This window comes from Haliotis cracherodii, unplaced genomic scaffold, assembly GCF_022045235.1.
Source record: "Haliotis cracherodii isolate W230 unplaced genomic scaffold, xgHalCrac1.p SCAF_19, whole genome shotgun sequence".
In the NCBI taxonomy this organism is placed as follows: Eukaryota; Metazoa; Mollusca; class Gastropoda; order Lepetellida; family Haliotidae; genus Haliotis; species Haliotis cracherodii.
In genome coordinates, this window is record NW_027266274.1 from 14,456,539 (window position 1) to 14,476,823 (window position 20,285).

Here is a 20,285-nt window from a genome sequence, read left to right on the forward strand (position 1 = left end):
AAATGACATCCGATGCAATTCTCCATTTTGACTTGTACCATATGTTCCTGTGTTTTTACAGGTGAACAATTGATTTCCTTTGCATCTGTTTCTGATGGGTGCTACCGGTACGCTTATCTTTTCGCGAACATCTAGTATCATTAGGAAATTAGTGATTCGTGGACACCTACTCATCATGAACACAATAAACACGTTATAAAACATGAACTACCTGAAGTCATACGTATTGGGAGGTAGGTCGATAGGTATGTAGGTAGGTAGTGTTGCGATAGAGGGAGGGGGGATGTGATACGTATGCATCACAGGTTGATCAAATATCGATAACTGAATCGTCTCCTTTATATTTCAGATTCCCAGTCCCAAAAAGTAATATTTTCAACATCGTCAACACATACCTACCACTCGCTGTTTGATCATGGTGTTAAACAAAGAAGCCACACCTCCCTCACGTTCAAGGTTAAAACCTGCGGTGATGTGCATGTAGCTCTGCAGACGCTGTACCAGAATTCAGACACACAGATGTACGAAGTCGTCCTAGGTGGCTGGAGCAACAGCAAATCCGTGTTGAGACGGTGTGCCCAGTGTGATTCACTCGTGGAGTACAGTGGTGCTGTGGTATCCTGTTCTCAGTACAAACAATTCTGGACGAGCTGGGGCGATGGTACAGTTAAGGCAGGACGCGGTGGCACAGTGGGTCAAGACGAGATCCTGTCGTACAGAGATCCGAATCCACATGCTATTAACTACTTTGCTGCTACCGGATGGGAATCTCCTGGGGAATGGATATTTGGTAAGAAGAGTGAAACGTAGGCAGTCCTGGGAAAGCATTGGAACTGTATCGAGCTCTCCGTTGTTTGAGAAAAGCAGAATACAGATGTTAGTTCACAGGGACCATATGGGGCCTGGTTTAGCCATGTGAAAATAGGAAAGTAGACACAATGTATGGATAAGAACTTCTTTAATACCGCAAATGCAAGACGGCATAAGGATCTATACCAAACGTCTCCTTTCCTTTCTCCTTTAAAAATGTTGTTATCCATAAATTGTGTCTACTTTGTTATCTGTCAAGTAATTCATGTAAAAATAGCGTTAAAAGAATTCGAGGTTTTACAGTACATTAGAAATGACTACTGTTGATATTTTCATATCAAACATATTCCTCTTAGAACAGTGATATTGGTGAAAAATGTCATTATGTTTCAGTGACAATAACGTTAACTGATTGTGTTATAGATATCTGTGAGTCCAGTCTGCAGTTTAAGTTTCTCCAGAGCAACTCAAAGTATGACGGTGGCACAACCAGAGATTCCAAGACAGTTCTGTTAAGAGCAGATTGTTCAGTAAACTGTTTCTCCTCCATCTGGTGTCAAGGATTTAGTCATGACTCGTCCACAAACACCTGCAACATATTTCATGATATTCCTCCACCGACAGCTCTTACTTCTGCTACAGGATGGGAGACTTGGATTGTTTCACTGTGATTATTTCTTTCAAATGTTGTTTTCAGATTCGTACCCAGTTCGCATATACCCCTACACCCCACCCAGTGTACAAGACAGTAAACTTTGTTCAACAGCGAACAAAATAGAGCGAACATCTGGTGTCATGACTTCTTCACCGATAGTTTGCCCTTTACGCCAAATGGATTTGGTTTCGGCAGAAAATCGAGACTGGTTATTCTCTGGCATTGACGTTTGATATAAATATTCTATGTACATTGGTCAATGTTATATCATAGAGTAACCCTTTCAGTCAATCCCGAAAGAAGTGCATTTTCATGAATACAAGTTAAGCCAATAACAGAAGAAAACAACACATTGAAGACAATGAGCTTTTGTATTAGGAAATGAAGATTTTGTATTGGACAGTGAACGAATTCGTTAATACCCACTCGTTACAAATACACTTTGGCCATGCAATCTAAGGTGCTACAATTTCGCATTGTTGTCCAAAGCTGCGTTCAAGAAACCAATGATGGTGGGTTTAAATCCTAGATTCGTCCTGATAATGTTTCGATGTTTGAGGGCGCCGGCAGAGACGGGTTTCACGTTTAAGATTTGGATCATCATGGGCTTTTCACCATACTGTTCTCAAACGTAGTTTCAATAAAGCTCAGCAAAGCTTCCAGAAAATGATGGACATGTAATGGGTAATTCCAAATTTGAACCAGTGAACAAAGTGATGTCCTTTGCAATTCTCTATTTTGACTTGTACCACCTTTTACAGGTAGACAATTGCCTTGCCTTTGCATGTATGTGTTACGGGTGCTCCCGTGGGGCAGGATAGGATCGCCTTTTCGTCTTTTAACTAATGACGTAGTCCTTTGACCTTATGACATGTGACACTATACAACAGTGTATGGTATCCACACTCTGTACTTTTATTTATGTATTTTATTCTGTTCTATTTATGATAATTGTTATGAGCTTATACTAGAGACCAAGACAGCTTGAGCTTTTCCCCACACTTTGTTCAAAAATTGTTTTATTTGGGTTTCAACATTCAACGTCTAAGGAAAGCTTAAAAATGTTAATGCGGACATGTTAAGGGCATTTTTAAATTTTGTCTCACCAGTGAACAAAATAATTTGAGAGGCAATTCGTTATTTTGACTTGTACTACCAGTTCCAGGTGAACAATTGACTTGCCTTTGCATGTGTCTTTTACGGTTGCTCTCTGTGGGCAGGATAGACTCACCTTTTTGTCTTTTATCTTATAACCTTGTTCCTTGACCTCATGACATGTGACATGAAACAAGAATGTATTGTATCCATACTTGGTTATGAGCTTATGATAGAGACAGATATCAGTTTTGAGTTTTACCAAATTTCGTTCAATTGATTTTGTAACTGGGGAGAAACACATACAGATACAACATTGTCCACGACTCGACGTTGAATTCCGATCATGAATATGAAGTTTCAACTAGTATGCGAAATTCAATTTTCTTAAGATCTAAAAAAGAATTGCAATGAAATCCCAATAACGCCAACAAATGTATAAGAAGAAACATTTACGCTAAATTTCAGCTATAATTGACTGGCAGTTGTAGCAGAGCATTATTAGAGTATTAAAGTGGTGAGTGAGTGCGAGAGTGCGTGAGTGGGTGAGTAGGTGAGTGGGTGAGTGGGTGAGTTGGTGAGTGGGTGAGTAGGTGAGTGGGTGAGTGGGTGAGTTGGTGAGTGGGTGAGTAGGTGAGTGGGTGAGTAGGTGAGTGGGTGAGTAGGTGAGTGGGTGAGTGGGTGAGTAGGTGAGTGGGTGAGTAGGTGAGTGGGTGAGTTGGTGAGTGGGTGAGTAGGTGAGTGGGTGAGTTGGTGAGTGGGTGAGTAGGTGAGTGGGTGAGTAGGTGAGTTGGTGAGTAGGTGAGTGGGTGAGTAGGTGAGTTGGTGAGTGGGTGAGTAGGTGAGTGGGTGAGTAGGTGAGTGGGTGAGTGGGTGAGTAGGTGAGTGGGTGAGTAGGTGAGTGGGTGAGTTGGTGAGTGGGTGAGTAGGTGAGTGGGTGAGTTGGTGAGTGGGTGAGTAGGTGAGTGGGTGAGTAGGTGAGTGGGTGAGTAGGTGAGTGGGTGAGTAGGTGAGTTGGTGAGTGGGTGAGTAGGTGAGTGGGTGAGTAGGTGAGTGGGTGAGTGGGTGAGTAGGTGAGTGGGTGAGTAGGTGAGTGGGTGAGTGGGTGAGTTGGTGAGTGCGTGAGTGGGTGAGTAGGTGAGTGGGTGAGTGGGTGAGTTGGTGAGTGGGTGAGTAGGTGAGTAGGTGAGTGGGTGAGTGGGTGAGTTGGTGAGTGGGTGAGTAGGTGAGTGGGTGAGTAGGTGAGTAGGTGAGTGGGTGAGTAGGTGAGTGGGTGAGTTGGTGAGTGGGTGAGTTGGTGAGTGGGTGAGTAGGTGAGTGGGTGAGTAGGTGAGTGGGTGAGTAGGTGAGTGGGTGAGTAGGTGAGTTGGTGAGTGGGTGAGTAGGTGAGTGGGTGAGTAGGTGAGTGGGTGAGTGGGTGAGTAGGTGAGTGGGTGAGTAGGTGAGTGGGTGAGTGGGTGAGTTGGTGAGTGCGTGAGTGGGTGAGTAGGTGAGTGGGTGAGTGGGTGAGTTGGTGAGTGGGTGAGTAGGTGAGTAGGTGAGTGGGTGAGTGGGTGAGTTGGTGAGTGGGTGAGTAGGTGAGTGGGTGAGTAGGTGAGTGGGTGAGTGGGTGAGTTGGTGAGTGGGTGAGTAGGTGAGTGGGTGAAGGGGTGAGTGGGTGAGTGGGTGAGTGGGTGAGTTGGTGAGTGGGTGAGTAGGTGAGTGGGTGAGTAGGTGAGTGGGTGAGTTGGTGAGTGGGTGAGTAGGTGAGTAGGTGAGTGGGTGAGTAGGTGAGTAGGTGAGTGGGTGAGTGGGTGAGTGGGTGAGTAGGTGAGTGGGTGAGTAGGTGAGTAGGTGAGTGGGTGAGTAGGTGAGTGGGTGAGTGGGTGAGTGGGTGAGTTGGTGAGTGGGTGAGTAGGTGAGTGGGTGAGTAGGTGAGTAGGTGAGTGGGTGAGTGGGTGAGTTGGTGAGTGGGTGAGTGGGTGAGTAGGTGAGTGGGTGAAGGGGTGAGTGAGTAGAGTTTTACCCTGCTTTATGCCATCATGGCTGGGGAAACTTGTTTTTATTGTTACACGTTTATGTCCTCCGAGGACACATTAGTGGTCCAGTGAAATATTATGTATCTCACAGTTGCGCTGTTTTTATTGCTGTGAAATGTGAAAGAAACGACCCCATTCTGCTGTTGATGCGAACTGAGGAAAATTAGACAAGGCTTGTGTTGTAGTGAATTATGCGTTCTTCGCATGTGGAATAAATAATACCAACACCAATAATATACTACAAGGTGTGAATGTTATTCAGAGACAAAAGAATTCAAGTTAAGGACACACCACAAGTGCAATTCAACCACCGGGAAAGTAAGAATCGATAATAATCTACAGTGATGAAGATGTTGGAAGTGACATGTAACATACTCAAAGATGAAATCAATGAATCCTGCTGATTAAAGTGAAACGGTTGCAAAAGCCTTTTTACCGCAACGAATTCCAGTTTCGCATGCAAACCCTCGCAAACCACTATTATCGGCCTGCCCTCAGAACACCTCGTCGCGATGATCAGATTCAAGAAGTCTACATGTTACCGCTTCCCTGTCACATCACAAGACTGCACTTGTTAATATTTAAAGGGTTTTCATGATATCTTCAGTAAGTGAGTGAGTGAGTTGGGTTTAACGCCGCTTTTAACAGTATTCCAGTCATATCACGGCGTGTCACCTTAATGTGGGAGGAAAGCCCGAAGTGATGCAGGTGAAACCACTTCGGTGAAACCCACGAGCACGGGTATGGTGCTGACAAACCAAGAAACATAATCGGGGCAAACCAAGATTCGAACCCACAATCATAGATTTCTGGTGTGCCCAAGGGCACAACTCAATGGCGGCGCCTTAGACGACTGGGCCATCCGTGCCATGTAAAGGGAAAATTTCACAACGACGTGACAGAATAGGTTCTGGGCAGTCTAATGCTTGCAGTAAGAAGCGACTAACTTGATCTGGTTGTGGATGACACGTAATCAACCATGTCACCGAACATGAACACCAATCCATTTGGTTGACTCATTTGACAATCCTATATTTATTGGGAGATATAGAATTCTAACCCGGATTCCCCACGTCACACATCTGTCGGAAATGATACCTACACACAATTGATAAATTCAAAATGGCCACCACTGAAATATGAAAAATTCATTTTTGCCTTATCATTGGTACTAAACATGGTGGGACCATAAATAGAACATTTATCTGTATATTTTCAGGTACAAGTAATCCATTGAAGTCATACGTTAACCCTCAATATGTCAAGAAAATAGGATGGGTGCCCTATGCGTCCAATGCAAACAAAAACTTATTTGCTTGAGTGACTTAACTTTATCATACTTTTATGTGTAAGTGAGTTGGATTTAACGCCGCTTTTAACAGTATTCCAGTTACATCACGGCGTGTCAGCTTAATGTGGGAGGATAGCCCGAAGTGATGCAGGTCTTAGACGTTTACAACTTTGGTGAAACCCACGAGCACGGGTATGGTGCTCACAAACCTAGAAGCATAATCGGGACGAACCGGGATTCGAACCCACAATCATAGGTTTCTGGCGTGCCCAAGGGACGCAACTCTGCACAGCGAATCGCGGCGCCTTAGACGACTGGGCCACCCGTGCCCCCCCCATACTTTTATGGTTGTGTTGTGGGTGAGACTAACTGTAAATGATACAGCGTTACTTAAATATAGTTGTTTGTCCGCATCATGAACATTTTCTTAAAAAGCATATAGTTTCATTGTTATGTTTAGGAATTAGCTTCATGTGAAAGTAGACACAATTTATGAATAACATCTTCTTTGCGTGACAACGGTATACGGATCTATACCGAAGCGTCGCCTTTACAGTAAATAACGAACTTGTTATCCATAAAATGTGTCTACTTTGTCATCCGTCAACCTGTAAGTTCTTAACTCAGTAACTCGTACCAAATATCAGTTCAGGCATAACTCATACATTACATTACGACGATAAAGGATGTGGAAACACATCCTGTCACAAAAGATAGTTCTCCCAGTTCAAATAATTGATTAAAAGAAAACAATTATCTCCTCCAGCTTTCCAGCGTTAGATGTAGATTGATTTTTATAATGGCCTTTATGTATACACACCCAGAACAATCGTGTCAATCCCTGTTTTTTTTTATCAATACAAGATTGATAAAATCCATTAAATCTCAAAGCGAATAATTGAGAATTAGTTGTAATCCTTTTGTATGCTGCACTTAGGAACTCCGGGTTAATGCTTTATGGTTCACGCGGTTTATGTTGATACTTGACTTATTCATTGTAACTTGTCAGACCAAGACAAACTCTCATGGAAAGTTGCTGTACAGGAGGGTTATTATAATTAGAACACAGGTCACGATGGTGTAGATTATTTATGAAGCCTCGGCTGTACCGTCTCTGTGGCATCCTCATCTATATTTTAAGATATTGTTCATTGTTTATTGTTCTTGTAAATAATATTGTAATTAGTCTCTTGTGACTCTGGCACACTGCTGATTAACTCCCATCGAAAACCAGCACACCATTTGGAAATGGAACATCAGACACAGAAACATAATAGCTCACTGCTACCGGTTCCACTTCAAGTGCCACTTGAGGCTCTTCCTGTCAAACAATCAGAGTTCCCCGATAAGAACAGGAAGTAGTCAAGGCATACATGGCAATCCCTCTGTGAAAGGACAGGATGCTCTTATATCAACAGCTGGGAGTCATGTTTGGATAGCCATAGAACAATATATTCCCGTAAACCTTTACAAGACACTGTGTGTGTATGTTTGTACTTATCTATCGTATTGTGAATGGAAATGGAGTTGTTCGTGAACGCGTTTTTCAGTCAATTGTTCATGGACACAGTTGGTGCCAACGGCACATGTCTGATTCACTGCGGTATTGTTTCAAGAAATAGATTCCCTTACAAGTAAGGCATCAAAGAATAGGCTATTCAGTATTTCTATGTCATTATTGATCATATAAATCCATCCCGTGAAGATCTGGGGTAGAATAGGTTTTCAGCAACCCATTCTTGCCGTAAGAGGTGACTAACGGGTTCGGGTGGTCAGGCTTGCTCACTTGGTTGATGCATGTCATCGATCCCAATTGCGTGGATTTATGCTCATTATGTCAATCACTGAATTGTCTTGTCCAGTATCGATTATTTACAGATCGCCTGATATAGCTAGAATATTGCTGAGTGCGGCGTTAAACAAGAAACAAACCAAACTGTACCAGTCATATAAATCCTTGTTATAACCTGAAGTATATGTAATTTCGAGAATGATTTGACACGTGTATTTGCCAAATTTTGCACCCTATCACGCGACGAATTATAACAACAGGTTGGCTGCATGCGCTAGAGAAGGTGTAACGTTGGTTAATGTGATAATTTACATATTCCTATATGAAAGGGTTCTGCGTACGGTTCTCGGTAGGAAGTGATAACATCAAATTCAGGATTTTGTGGTATATACATGTTTGCTATGTACAATTAGAAATATATAAGGGGCGGTCGGGTAGCCTAGTGGTTAAAACGTTCGCTCGTCACGCCGAACACCCGGGTTCAATTCCCGACATGGGTACAATGTGTGAAGCCCATTTCTGGTGCCCCCCGCACTGGTATTGCTGGAATATTGCTGAAAGCGGCGTAAAACCATACTCACTAACTCACTAGAAATATATAAAAGAACTACTATGTTCCAGGTTAGCACATAGTGTTGGTGGTTGTAGGGTTGTCAAGGCTACAGGGTCTAATGAAGGCCATATGAATTAAATATTCATTTAGACAATGGTTTTCCCAAATTGGAATATTGGAACATCGCTGGACATAAAGGAAAAATTGACTATTGGAAATTTGATATGAAACGTCAACGCCAGAGAATAATCAGTATCCATTATCTGTCGAAACAGATTCCACTGAGCGCAAAAGGCGTTGTGGATAGTGAGCTCCCAGGACTACTAATCCTTGGATACAATGCTTGCAGACAGTGTGTTCCCGGGACAATTAATGCCTTGCAGTGCCCTGCAGACAGTCAGTTCCGGGGTCGACTCATCAACTCAACTCAAAGTATTCTCTAAAAGCATCCATTTTGGTATAAGAATAAAGTTGCAACTTTCTTCCAAATAATTAAATATACAGGAAGATGGCAGAATAACAATATAACATGAATACATACAATTAAAGCGACAAAACCTTTTCCATATTCATAAGAAATCTCTGCTGAAAGCAGAGTCGGTTATATGATTTTGACTACATAATCAATATGTGTTTATGATTCACCATCAAATAGTGATGATACAAGGTATTCGCGAGAAGGTGAACGTGTCCTGTCCTGCCCATGTAGCATCGGACATCATTTTTGTCACTGATGCATCGAATTGGGAAATGTCCACCACGTGTCTACCACAGAACATAAAACTCAGTGTGACCTGAGCTAGCAGCGACCCTAAAAAGGTACAATACAATCAATAGTTACATACAAATGGCATTATAGCGAGCAAAATCGATGTACATAATCAGGACCTGCGTCATCAAACTTGAAAGAACAAAAAGATCTTTCGTATCGGGAATAGGACAAATGAGCTGTTCCTTCGTAAAGGGTAATGAGAGCAGTGCATTCGGTGAGAAAGGGTGAACTGTGACATGCTTGTTTCCTACCACAGCTGGGATGAAGACTGTCAAATCAACAATGATCACCTCAAATTTCAAGTAAAAAAGAAATGGGGACCAACCAAGTCAACGAACCTGGACAGCCAATCCCATTAGTCGCCTCTAAGGTCAAGCATTGTTTTTTGAAGGCCTATTCTAACCTGGATCTTCGCGGCGCCTCGTGGTTCCGATTCACAGATTGGCATGCTTGTGATCTTTGGTTTGTTATCACCTGACCACGTGACGCGTGCTCATGGGTCTATTTTAAGTGGTAAGAGTTTAAACCCTGTGTCATTCTGGCATACTGTACAAAGCAGACTTCAGTCCAACTCATTCACTCCAGCTTAAAATATAAAAAAGACCCTGACTGGTAGAATCATCAATACGTGTAAATCCAGATATATTGCTGACAATGTGAGTTGAATGTTTGTGTCATATGCAATTTGATCATTAGACATTTTTGTTTTGACGTATTCCAAAATAATCCAGCTCTATCATATTTACGACCAGGAAGTAATCGAGACTGTACCAGTTGAAACTGTGATTTATATACTGAGTCAAATTAAAAACTTCACATTTTAAAAAGTAATCCCATATATGATATACAACGGACAAATGTATCAGAGAAGGTAGTTTTAATCATTAATGTCCAAAGAAGGATTTTAATTAAAGGTGGTAACCATAATTTGCTCCAAGCACCTACGGTATTCGGTAATAACATCAACAGTTTGAATCACAAGTCCCAAGCACGAGAATCTGATAGCACACAAGTTCAGTAGCGTGCATGGCCACAATGTGCCTTGACAACTTCCACACAACGCCTCCGCATGGATCTTGTGATGCTTGTGAACACATTATTGGGAAGACGACGCCATTGTTGCTGCAAAATGGTGCCAAGATCTTGCAAATTCTGTGGTTGGTTCTGGAGAGGGCGCAGACTTCTGCGGAGAGCATCCCAGACGTGTTCGATGGGATTGAGGTCGGGAGACCTTGACGGCCAGTCCATGACCTTGACTACCGCATTCTGAAGGAAATTCCTTGTCAAAATTGCTGTGTGGGGTCTGGCATTGTCGTGTTGGAAGATCAAACCGGGTCCATGTGCTGCCATTAAAGGCAGAAGTTCTGGTGCGTGTACCTGGTCGCGGTTGCCACGGATGACAAGAAGCCTGGAACGTGCATTGTCACAGAAAGCACCCCAAACCATGACACTTCCGCCTCGAAATCTGTCAACTTCCTGTACACAACACTGGGCGTAACGTTCATGACGGCGCCTCCACACCCTCACCCTACCATCAGCAAATCGAAGATTAAACCGGGATTCATTACTGAAGACTGAAGACGACTTGATTGCAACTATTGCACAATCTCTGCTCTCGTGGAGTATTAACGTATCTCTACCAGTCTCAATGTGGAGAGTGTGGGAGCTACAGCGAAACTGGGCTAGTGCAACACGAAATTTGTTTATAGTGATAACAGACAAATATAACTCTGGACTAAATGCATTTTTGAAAAGTGTATAATGGAACATTTTAGAACTATTTGCTAAAGACCAATGCCAATCCTGTTGGTTAGCAAATTTTAACCGATCTTCACATTCGGAAATAAATGATTCGGGGCAAATAACATATTGGTTCTCCCATATATATCCAAATCCAAGGCTGTATAAAAGAGTTTTGACTTTTGTAGCCCAATTAGTTTTACCATGTGTGGCTAGCTGAAATAACATATCATAACTTTTCTTAGGATATCGTGAATTTGGGAGGGACATAAGTTTACACCAATATCTTATACAGCGTTTATACGCAGAAATATTCTGTGGGTATCTTCCACATTCTCCTCACACAACATGAGTGGGAGTCGACGTTTTAACACCTAGCAGACGTTTACAAGCAAGTACATTGATACTTTCTATTTCTTTACAGTTTTCAAAACTCCACATTTCAGCCCCATATAACATAATTGGAGCAATTTTAGTGTCGAATATTTTAAAAAATAGTTTCAGTGGAATGTGTTTAAGTGATGAAAGGGATTTTAGAACCGAGAACAATACCCGTTTAGCCTGTAATGGAGCATTGTAAGTATCTTTCGACCATGATAAATTCTTTGAAATTACAACTCCCAAATATTTGTACGATGATAAACATTCCAACTAAAATACCATTTCTCAGATCTAGAAAGTACTCCACCATTCTTAAAAACTACTATTTTCGATTTATCAAGATTTACCTTTAGGAAATAATTCTGGCAATAGTGTTCGAGTACATCGAAGCGTTTTTGGAGGCCATGTACAGTATCTGATATATGAATTACATCATCAGCAAAGAGTAGCAGGAAAAGTTGAATTATGTCTGGATGGAGCATAATTCCGGGTTCACAGTTAGCCTCAATTTCAACAGCTAGATCACTGATAAACAATGAAAACAAAAACAGGCTCAGTACACAGCTTTGATGGACACCGAAGTCACAATCGAAGACATCTGAGAAGCTATTGTTAAACTTTACACTGGAACGTACAGTCGTATATATGGATTGTATACATTTAAACATTTTAGGTGACACACCACTGTTATTCAAAACTATCCATAGTTTTGATCTGTTTATAGAGTGGAAAGCTTTGGAGAAGTCTACAAATAAAGCATATTGTTTACCTCGCTTCTTCCCCAGATAACGCTGTATAACTGACTGTAAAAAAAAACATATTATCAATTGTGGAATAGCCACAATGAAATCCTGCTTGCGACTCCACAACTTTATCATAGGCATCACGCCAAGACTGCAACCTTCTATTTAGAACAGAAATATATAACTTGCTAAAAATACTTAATACTGTAATCCCTCGGTAGTTATCGGGTGTATTAGTATCCCCTTTCTTGTGTAATGGTACAATTTGGCCAGTCGACCAGGAAATCGGAAAATATGCGGAATCAAACATGTCGTTAAACAGACAGGTAATATAGGGAACACATCGTATGCATATTTGAACATTTCAGCAATAAGCTTATCACTGGCATTGCATGACAATTGACGTTTTCTTGTGTGTTTCTTTTTTTGTTAATCACTGCTGACAAGTATGGCTGAAAACACGTGCGGTATTATGGCCACGTGACGGCACAAAAACGGGTGTTATCTAAAGACAATACGTGTCCATTACTGTTTAGATACACAATAAGGGCGCACAATGATAACTGGTCAAAATATTTAAATTTTGGATTGTGAAGTTTTTAATTTGGTTCAGTATATTATGAGCCACATCCCACACCATTGAGGTAAGGTGGCATGAGGTAAGGAGGTAAGGAAGTCATGGAGTCTGACTATCGTTTCCATTTAATCGCCTCTAACAAGCATATGACAATTTCTAATCCACTGGCTGATGGGTGGTAAAAGCGTCTTCTCATCATGCAGAAGACCCGATTTTGATTTCCCAGATGGGTACAATGTGTGAAGCTGATTACTGGAGTCCCCAACTTTGATTTTGCTTGAAAAATTGCTAACAGCATACTCAGTCACTCGGAATACACAATGGGCCGTTAGAAGTATGGAAAGTTAAACGTTTATGTGTTTTGCTGTATATTTTGTATACATCACCGTACATGCACATATGAAAAATAATCCACACAAGGTTCCAATTTGTATAAGGTGGCTGTGCAGAGTTGTGTCCCTTAACCATGTTACATGGTCTGTCAGAACTGTATCCATTTAAACTTCGTGTAACGGATGCTACAGTGTTAAGCTACAGTTAGTATTGTCCTTGCAATAACGAGTGAGTACTGTTTTACATCTCTTTGAACAATATTCCAGCAATACCAGGATGTGATTCGCACATTGTACATATGTGAGGAATCGGACCCAGGCTTCGGTGTGACAAACATACATTTTAAACTCTAGGCTACCCCATCGCCTAAACGTCCAACAGCTGAATCTACCCACAATCGTGCTGTGTACCGCTCTATATACAACCATCTTAGGTGACAGATCTGGAAATAATAGACAAAACGTCTTTGAAATGTTCATTTCACCAATTCTCTAAAAAATATATAGTCTTACGTTCAGTTGGCTCGACTACCAACAATAATCATCGCAATTCCGCAAGCACTTATTTATTTTTTACAGAACCAAATAACCCTTGGAGTAGGGTAAAGTAGGACATTTATATTCATTGACGTTGGCGTTTAATGTTTCCTTCCCTCGACGATAAGGCTGTGGAAACACATCCTTTTGCAAAATAGACATAGTGTAGTTAGGATAATTTATTCAAAGAAACAATTCACCCCGCAGCCTTCCAGTATTAGATGTCGATTAATTATTATAATGGCCTTTTATATATATACACAAACAGAGACCGACTATTTGTTTGGCTGGGATCTTGTACGAAAACTAGATATTTTTCAGCCACAGCCAAACAGGTTGTAACAAAAACTATGAGACTTAATACTATTTTATATGACACCTAAGCAACAATGTAGTTATTGTCGCAGACACTTATATTTTTCCCTAACAGTATGGAGCATACTTGCATTTTTCAAGGATTTTCGAAAATAATTTATTGTTTTTGAGACGACCCCACCAACGACAAATGGTCCACTCCTTCCTTATTACATTACAAACACAGAGAATAAGTGTTTTTATCACTGGAATATGTTCTTATATGCATGTTTCATAGTTGTATAATGACACCATAAAAACATCTCAAATATCTGATTTCAAGTGTGTCTAAACTTTCCTCCTACAGCTGACACGTCGTTATATTACTGCAATAATTTTAAAAGCGGCGTTAAACCCAACTCACTCACTCACTCACTCACTTAACGTAACTTCCTTATCATGTTGGTAGTATCACTTCACTCGGAACCCGCGTACCTTTACTACTAGTGTACAGGCCGCCATAACGAAGCTTGACTACTGCACACCTCTACGTACACTACATCACTCATTTAACCCCTGATAAACTGCCAGGCAAAAGAAAGTATGCACTTGAAAAGTGGATTTTACAAAATAATGTAATTGCTGAAACACTGCACACTTAAGGTCCAAAACACAAATGTGACATCCGTATTAATTATATTCCTATGGAATAACCATGTTTAAAACATTTTAGCCAGCATAAAATGTAGGTGTATGCTTTCTGTTGCCCGTAGTTTAGCAACAGTCGTGACATTTGCTGTGAGGAGTTTTTTAAATCAATACAATATTGAAAAATCTATTACAGTCAAAGCGAATAACTGAGAATTCGTTGTGATAATTTGTCTGCTTCAGTTAGGAACACTGGGCGGATGGTTTATGCTTCACATGGTTTATGTTGATACATGACTTATTCATTGTAACTTGTCAGACCAAGACAAACGACTGTGTAGATTATTTATGAAGCCTTTCCTGCTGCCTGCCTTGGACAACCCAAACCGAAGGGTTGGTTCGAAAATCTCGAAGTGAGACATTCCCACGGCGCAATACACAATGTTGTGTGTTGAAAAAGACAATCTTTGTTGAAAACAAATTCATTTGAAACGCCAAGCAAAAACTGTTGCATTGAAGTGCAGGAATAAGCTGCTTTGTGTGTGTATGTTTGTTGTTTAAGACAGTCCGGCTATGTGAGAACAGTCTGTAACTAATCGATTCTGGACCAGACAATCCATTGATTGACATCACGGGCATCGATGTTCGAATTTGGGATACAATGACATGCTTCAATAAGGTCAACGAGCCTAATCCAATTACTCCTACTTACAAGTTGTACGTACAAGTTAGTTTGTTGAAAACCAATTCTAACCTGGGTCTTCAAGCTGTATTAAAGCCTTGAACATTTTTATTAAATTATGTATTTGGTGTGATCATAAATATTGAACTTTCAGCCTTATACTTCTTTGGTTACTATTTTCATTCTGTCAGTAAATTGTTAAATGTGTATCTTCTCGTAAACCAAACAAGACAACCAAGAGTTTGACGTCATGATCATCGATCTACGCAAATGGGATACGATGGCGTGTATCAACAAAGTCAGCCAGCATGACCATCCGATCCCCAAGTCAGCCAGCATGAGTTTCTGATCCCCAAGTCAGCCAGCATGCCCATCTGATCCCCAAGTCAGCCAGCATGCCCATCTGATCCCCAAGTCAGCCAGCATGACCATCTGATCCCGTTAGTTGCCTCTCACGCCAAGCATGAGTTTACGATTTCTACACGGATCTTCACGGGTCACTTCTGTAAATGCCTCAGTTGACGTCTATCATGTTTGGTATCCCAGGGTCTGATGCTACTCCGAAATATAAAATAAACACACGGCATCTTAACAAATACACATGATACCTATGACGCCATGTATACAACACATCTTACGTTAAAGCAAAGTATAATACTCATAAATACTAATAAAGCCAATGATATGTTGTATTGAGTTAACAAAAACCACCTGGGACCTGTTTTACGGCGTTAACGACATTAAAACGTACTGATTAGAATCCTGCTAGGTTACTGGTATCTTCATCACTAGGGTAGTTTTGTTTGTTTGTTTGTTTGTTTGTTTGTTTGTTGTTTAACACTCAGCAATATTCCAGCTATATGACTGCGGTCTGTAAATAATCGGGCCAGGACCAGACAATCGAGTGATTGACATCATGAGCATCGATCCACGCTTTTGGTATACGGTGACATGCATCAATCAAATCAGCGAGCCTGACCACCCGATCCCGTTAGTCGCCTCTTACGACAAGCATAACGCCTTTTATGGCAAGCTTGGGTTGCTGAAGACCTATTCTACTCCGGAATCTTCACGGGTAGAAACCCGTTGAGATAAGCACTGTATGGAGATGAACCATCACTGTATTTTGAAATAACACTGTATTCATATAAGTATAACCATAAACCATTTCCATAATCAATTAAAATCTCCACTGAAAGCTGAGTCGATTGTATGTTCCGCATGTGTTTATGAATCACTATCAAATAAAAAAGATGAGCGTGTAATGCTCCGTCGGTGGCATTTGTCACAAATACACGCAAATGCAAGTCAACTGGTCATCTGAAAAATATGATACAAAACGAAATAAGGATTTGCATCGTCACAAATTTTTGAAATGTTAGCCACGTGTCAATCCTAAAACATTTTTAAGCTTTACTGAGGCGTTGAATGTTGTAACCCTGACAAAGTATTTATTCGGATAAGCAATTATCGAGTAAGCTTGAACGAAACCTCAAACACACCTTATTCGTTTTGAAATTTCACCCCAGAAAGCATAGTAAATACACCAAGTAGATCATCACTTTCAATCTACCCAAGTTAAGCAGTTAATCACTGTATATATACTTGAAGCCTCTCCTGAACCAACCAGTTAACGCACCACACTAAATATTCATCATATCGAACAGCGTGAGGAGACTGGCTGCCAGGTTGTCAGCACACGGCTGTATGCGGCTCTACATTGCTGATATGGATACGCTACTGCTAGTAATTTTGGTGGTTTGGATAGTTCATTTAACAGGTAAGAAGTGTCGCAAATGTCAAGGGAGATGTGTTGTCCTGATTCATGTATTTTGCGTTGATTTAACGGCAACGGCGTTGAACTTCTTCCCCAAAATAAGTCGTAATGTTCAGGGGACATAACATTCGAAGGGTATTTTTGCACGAACAGTTGAACACGAATAGTTAAATTCTAAACACATATAGGATACCACTGGAAGCGAACGTGTGTAAACGATGTTTATCCTGGTGAAGTAAGTCTCGCGTTTCATCATAACCTCAGTAGCCACATAAGAATTGTGTAGGCCGAGACATTAAAACTGCCCTATCACCCAACTGTGCAAGACAATATTTGTCAACAGTTTCTCTTTTCTTGTTAGAAGCAAAATCTCTGCAGACGTACGCTGAAGACGTAATTCAAATTTAGATATCTATTTAGTTAAAAAAATCTGTAAATGCTTGGTTGGTTGGTTTGTTGTTTAACGCCGCTATATGACGGCGGTCTGAAAATAATCGAGTCTGGACCAGACAATCCAGTGATTAATATCATGAGCATCAATCCACGCAATTGGGATACGATGACATGCCTCAACCAAGTCAGCGAGCCCGACCACCCGATCCCGTTAGTCGCCTCTTACGACAAGCATAGTCGCCTTTTATGGCAAGCATGGGATGCTGAAGACCTTTTCATGCGTACATGTCACAGCAGGTATGGCAGCATAATGCTCGTGCTGAACTGCCACGATCTGTGTCCCTTGGTCTATCAGCATTTTAGCTTAGATTTCCTGGAATTTGTCCAAGAAGTTTAACTTAAGTGTCAGGTACATCAATGATTTAATCTCGTTCAATAATGGCGAAATAGCCAATTCCCTTCCACTGATTTACCCACCAACACTAGGAACAAGCGAGACAAGAGAGATGATTGCAACATATCCAACTTTCCCTTTATGTCGAGCCATATTCCTCATCTTTGCCCTTTGGGTATAACTTTAATACAAGCGAGCTTTTTCTACGACTATTTCAAAAACCTTGATGCAACTCTTGCTGCAAAGTTGTAAATATTTCAAAAACCGTTTTAAACATGTTGAGGACATTTCCAAATTTGACGTATGGGTGAGGAAAATAATATCTGAGGCCATTAACTATTTTAAACTTGCGCAATTGAATATAATCCTGTTTTTTTTATTGTTTTGCCTATGCATGTGTTTGTGATGGGTACCACCAGTGGGGCTTAATACGCCCACCTTTTCTTGAACACCTGGTATCATCACTTAATGATAATGATCCTTAAACATATGCTAATGATAGTGGGAATCATAAGGGACTCTGACTTTGAGGTATATTTCTTCTGATTATGAAAATGGTTTTGTCGCTTTATTCACATGTATATATTTTCAACCTTAACAGAAGTTCGACTTCCCAAAATGGAAACAATATCATGCTTTGTCAACAGAACTGTTGTCTCAGACCTGTTTATAATAGGTTATAAAAACAGTAACTATATATATAGACGTCTTACATGTCCAGTAGATATTCATATTATATTTCGTAAATTCTCAGACTTTACACATGCCGTTAAGCGTGTGACCTTATATAAACAGAACACACACGTTGCTCAAATGTCGTGTTAACGGACTCATCTTCTTTCTATTTCAGATTCCCAGTCCCAAAAAGTAATATTTTCAACATCGTCAACACATACCTACCACTCGCTGTTTGATCATGGTGTTAAACAAAGAAGCCACACCTCCCTCAAGTTCAAGGTTAAAGCCTGCGGTGATGCGCATGTAGCTCTGCAGACGCTGTACCAGAATTCAGACACACAGATGTACGAAGTCGTCCTAGGTGGCTGGAGCAACAGCAAATCCGTGTTGAGACGGTGTGCCCAGTGTGGTTCACTCGTGGAATACAGTGGAGCTGTGGTATCCTGTTCTCAGTACAAACAATTCTGGACGAGCTGGGGCGATGGTACAGTTAAGGCAGGACGCGGAGGCACAGTGGGTCAAGACGAGATCCTGTCTTACACAGATCCGAATCCACATGCTATTAACTACTTTGCTGCTGCTACCGGATTTGGATCATCTGGGGAATGGATATTTGGTAAGATAAGTGAACCTGAGGCAGTCATGGGAAAGCATTGGAACTGTATTGAGCTCTCCATAGTGTGTGAAAGGCAGAATATAGATGTTAGTTCGTAGGGACTCTTTTGTGAAAATAGCGTTAAAAGAATTCATAGTTTTACTGTATATTAGAAATGACTATTGTTGATATTTTTCTTACAAACATATTCCCCTTTGAACGGTAATATAGGTGACAATGTAATGGCATTATGTTCAGTGACAATAACGTTTACTCATTTTGTTATAGATCTCTGTGAGTCCAGTCTGCAGTTTAAGTTTCTCCAGGACAACGCAAAGTATGACGGTGGCACAACCAGAGATTCCAAGACAGTTCTGTCAAGAGCAGATTGTTCAGTAAACTGTTTCTCCTCCATCTGGTGTCAAGGATTTAGTCATGACTCGTCCACAAACACCTGCAACATGTTTGACGATATTCCACCAACGACAGCTCTTACCTCTGCTACAGGATGGGAGACTTGGATTGTTTCACTGTGATTATTTCTTTCAAATGCTGTTTCCAGATTCGTACTGTGTTGCCACAAACACCTACACCCCACCTAGTGCATAATACAATAAACGTTGTTCAGCAGTGAACATAAGATAGCAATCATCTGGCGTCATTACAAATGGAATCGGTTTCGGCAGAAAATCGTGACATGTTATTCTCTTGAGTTGACGATTGAAATCAATTGTCTATGACAATACGTCAATGCCATATAATAGAGTTACACTTTTTAGCCAATCCTGAAAGGAGTGCATTTTCATGAATACGTCTTGATTGATTCTGTACAATGGCATGAGCTGAAACACTCTGGGTTACAGGAAGTATATACAGCCATAGCGAATGATGTGATATGCCAAACTTGGCACTGAGTATCAAGTGGTCCAACTAATCGATGTCAGCACATCACATTGCAGGAATTGAGATTGATTTGCTGAGAATTCTGTAATCAGCTTGTTTCATATGCTAGCTCTGAATATGCCTGTTTCCTCTTCCATCGTACATAAACACGCGTGCATGAAACAACGTGATATGAAATTTAGTGTTATGAAACTATGATATACCTGTGAAGAAAAAACCTTGTGCTATTAAAGAACTACTTCCTCGTGCGTTTCATGGACACTACCACCAACAATATTGTGGAGTGGAGGGCATTACCAAATTAGAAGCATCAGTGAACAAAGCGATGTCCGATATGAGCTACTCTCAGGCCCTCCAACGCACTGCAAATTGTGGTTCATAGCCTATGGTCGCGGGTTCGAATCCCAAATTCACCCTGCTTAAGTTTCTAGGTTTGACAGCACAGTGACTGCATTCGTGGTTTTCACGTCCAAGACAGCTTGAGCTTTTCCCCAATCTTTTGTTCCAAAATTGTTTCATTTGGGTTTCAACATTCAACGTCTAAGGAAAGCTTAAAAATGTTAATGCGGACATGTTAAGGACATTTTCGAATTTGTTTCACCAGTGAACAAAATAATTTGAGAGG

General features: G+C 40.9%; 2 protein-coding genes across 2 annotated transcripts; both read left to right on the plus strand.

Annotated features, from left to right (window-relative positions):
* Positions 1–339: 339 nt before the first annotated feature.
* Positions 340–1,481, plus strand: LOC139466585 (uncharacterized; the record flags this gene model as incomplete). Its single annotated transcript, XM_071248178.1, has 2 exons — positions 340–790; positions 1,234–1,481. Coding segments are annotated over 2 exons (699 nt in total), but the record flags the coding sequence as incomplete, so codon positions are not given.
* Positions 1,482–16,627: 15,146 nt separating this feature from the next.
* LOC139466590 (C3 and PZP-like alpha-2-macroglobulin domain-containing protein 8) lies at positions 16,628–19,293 on the plus strand. The gene is made up of 3 exons (XM_071248183.1): positions 16,628–16,700; positions 18,335–18,778; positions 19,046–19,293. Exons 1-3 carry the CDS (start codon positions 16,628–16,630, stop codon positions 19,291–19,293), a joined length of 765 nt encoding a protein of 254 aa, XP_071104284.1.
* Positions 19,294–20,285: the final 992 nt, after the last annotated feature.

Coding starts and splice junctions, on each gene's coding strand:
- LOC139466590 (XM_071248183.1), top strand. CDS start 16,628: ATGCGGCTCTACATTGCTGATATGGATACGCTACTGCTAGTAATTTTG. Junction 16,701..18,334: donor TTGGATAGTTCATTTAACAG/GTAAGAAGTGTC, acceptor TTTCTATTTCAG/ATTCCCAGTCCCAAAAAGTA. Junction 18,779..19,045: donor ATCTGGGGAATGGATATTTG/GTAAGATAAGTG, acceptor ATTTTGTTATAG/ATCTCTGTGAGTCCAGTCTG.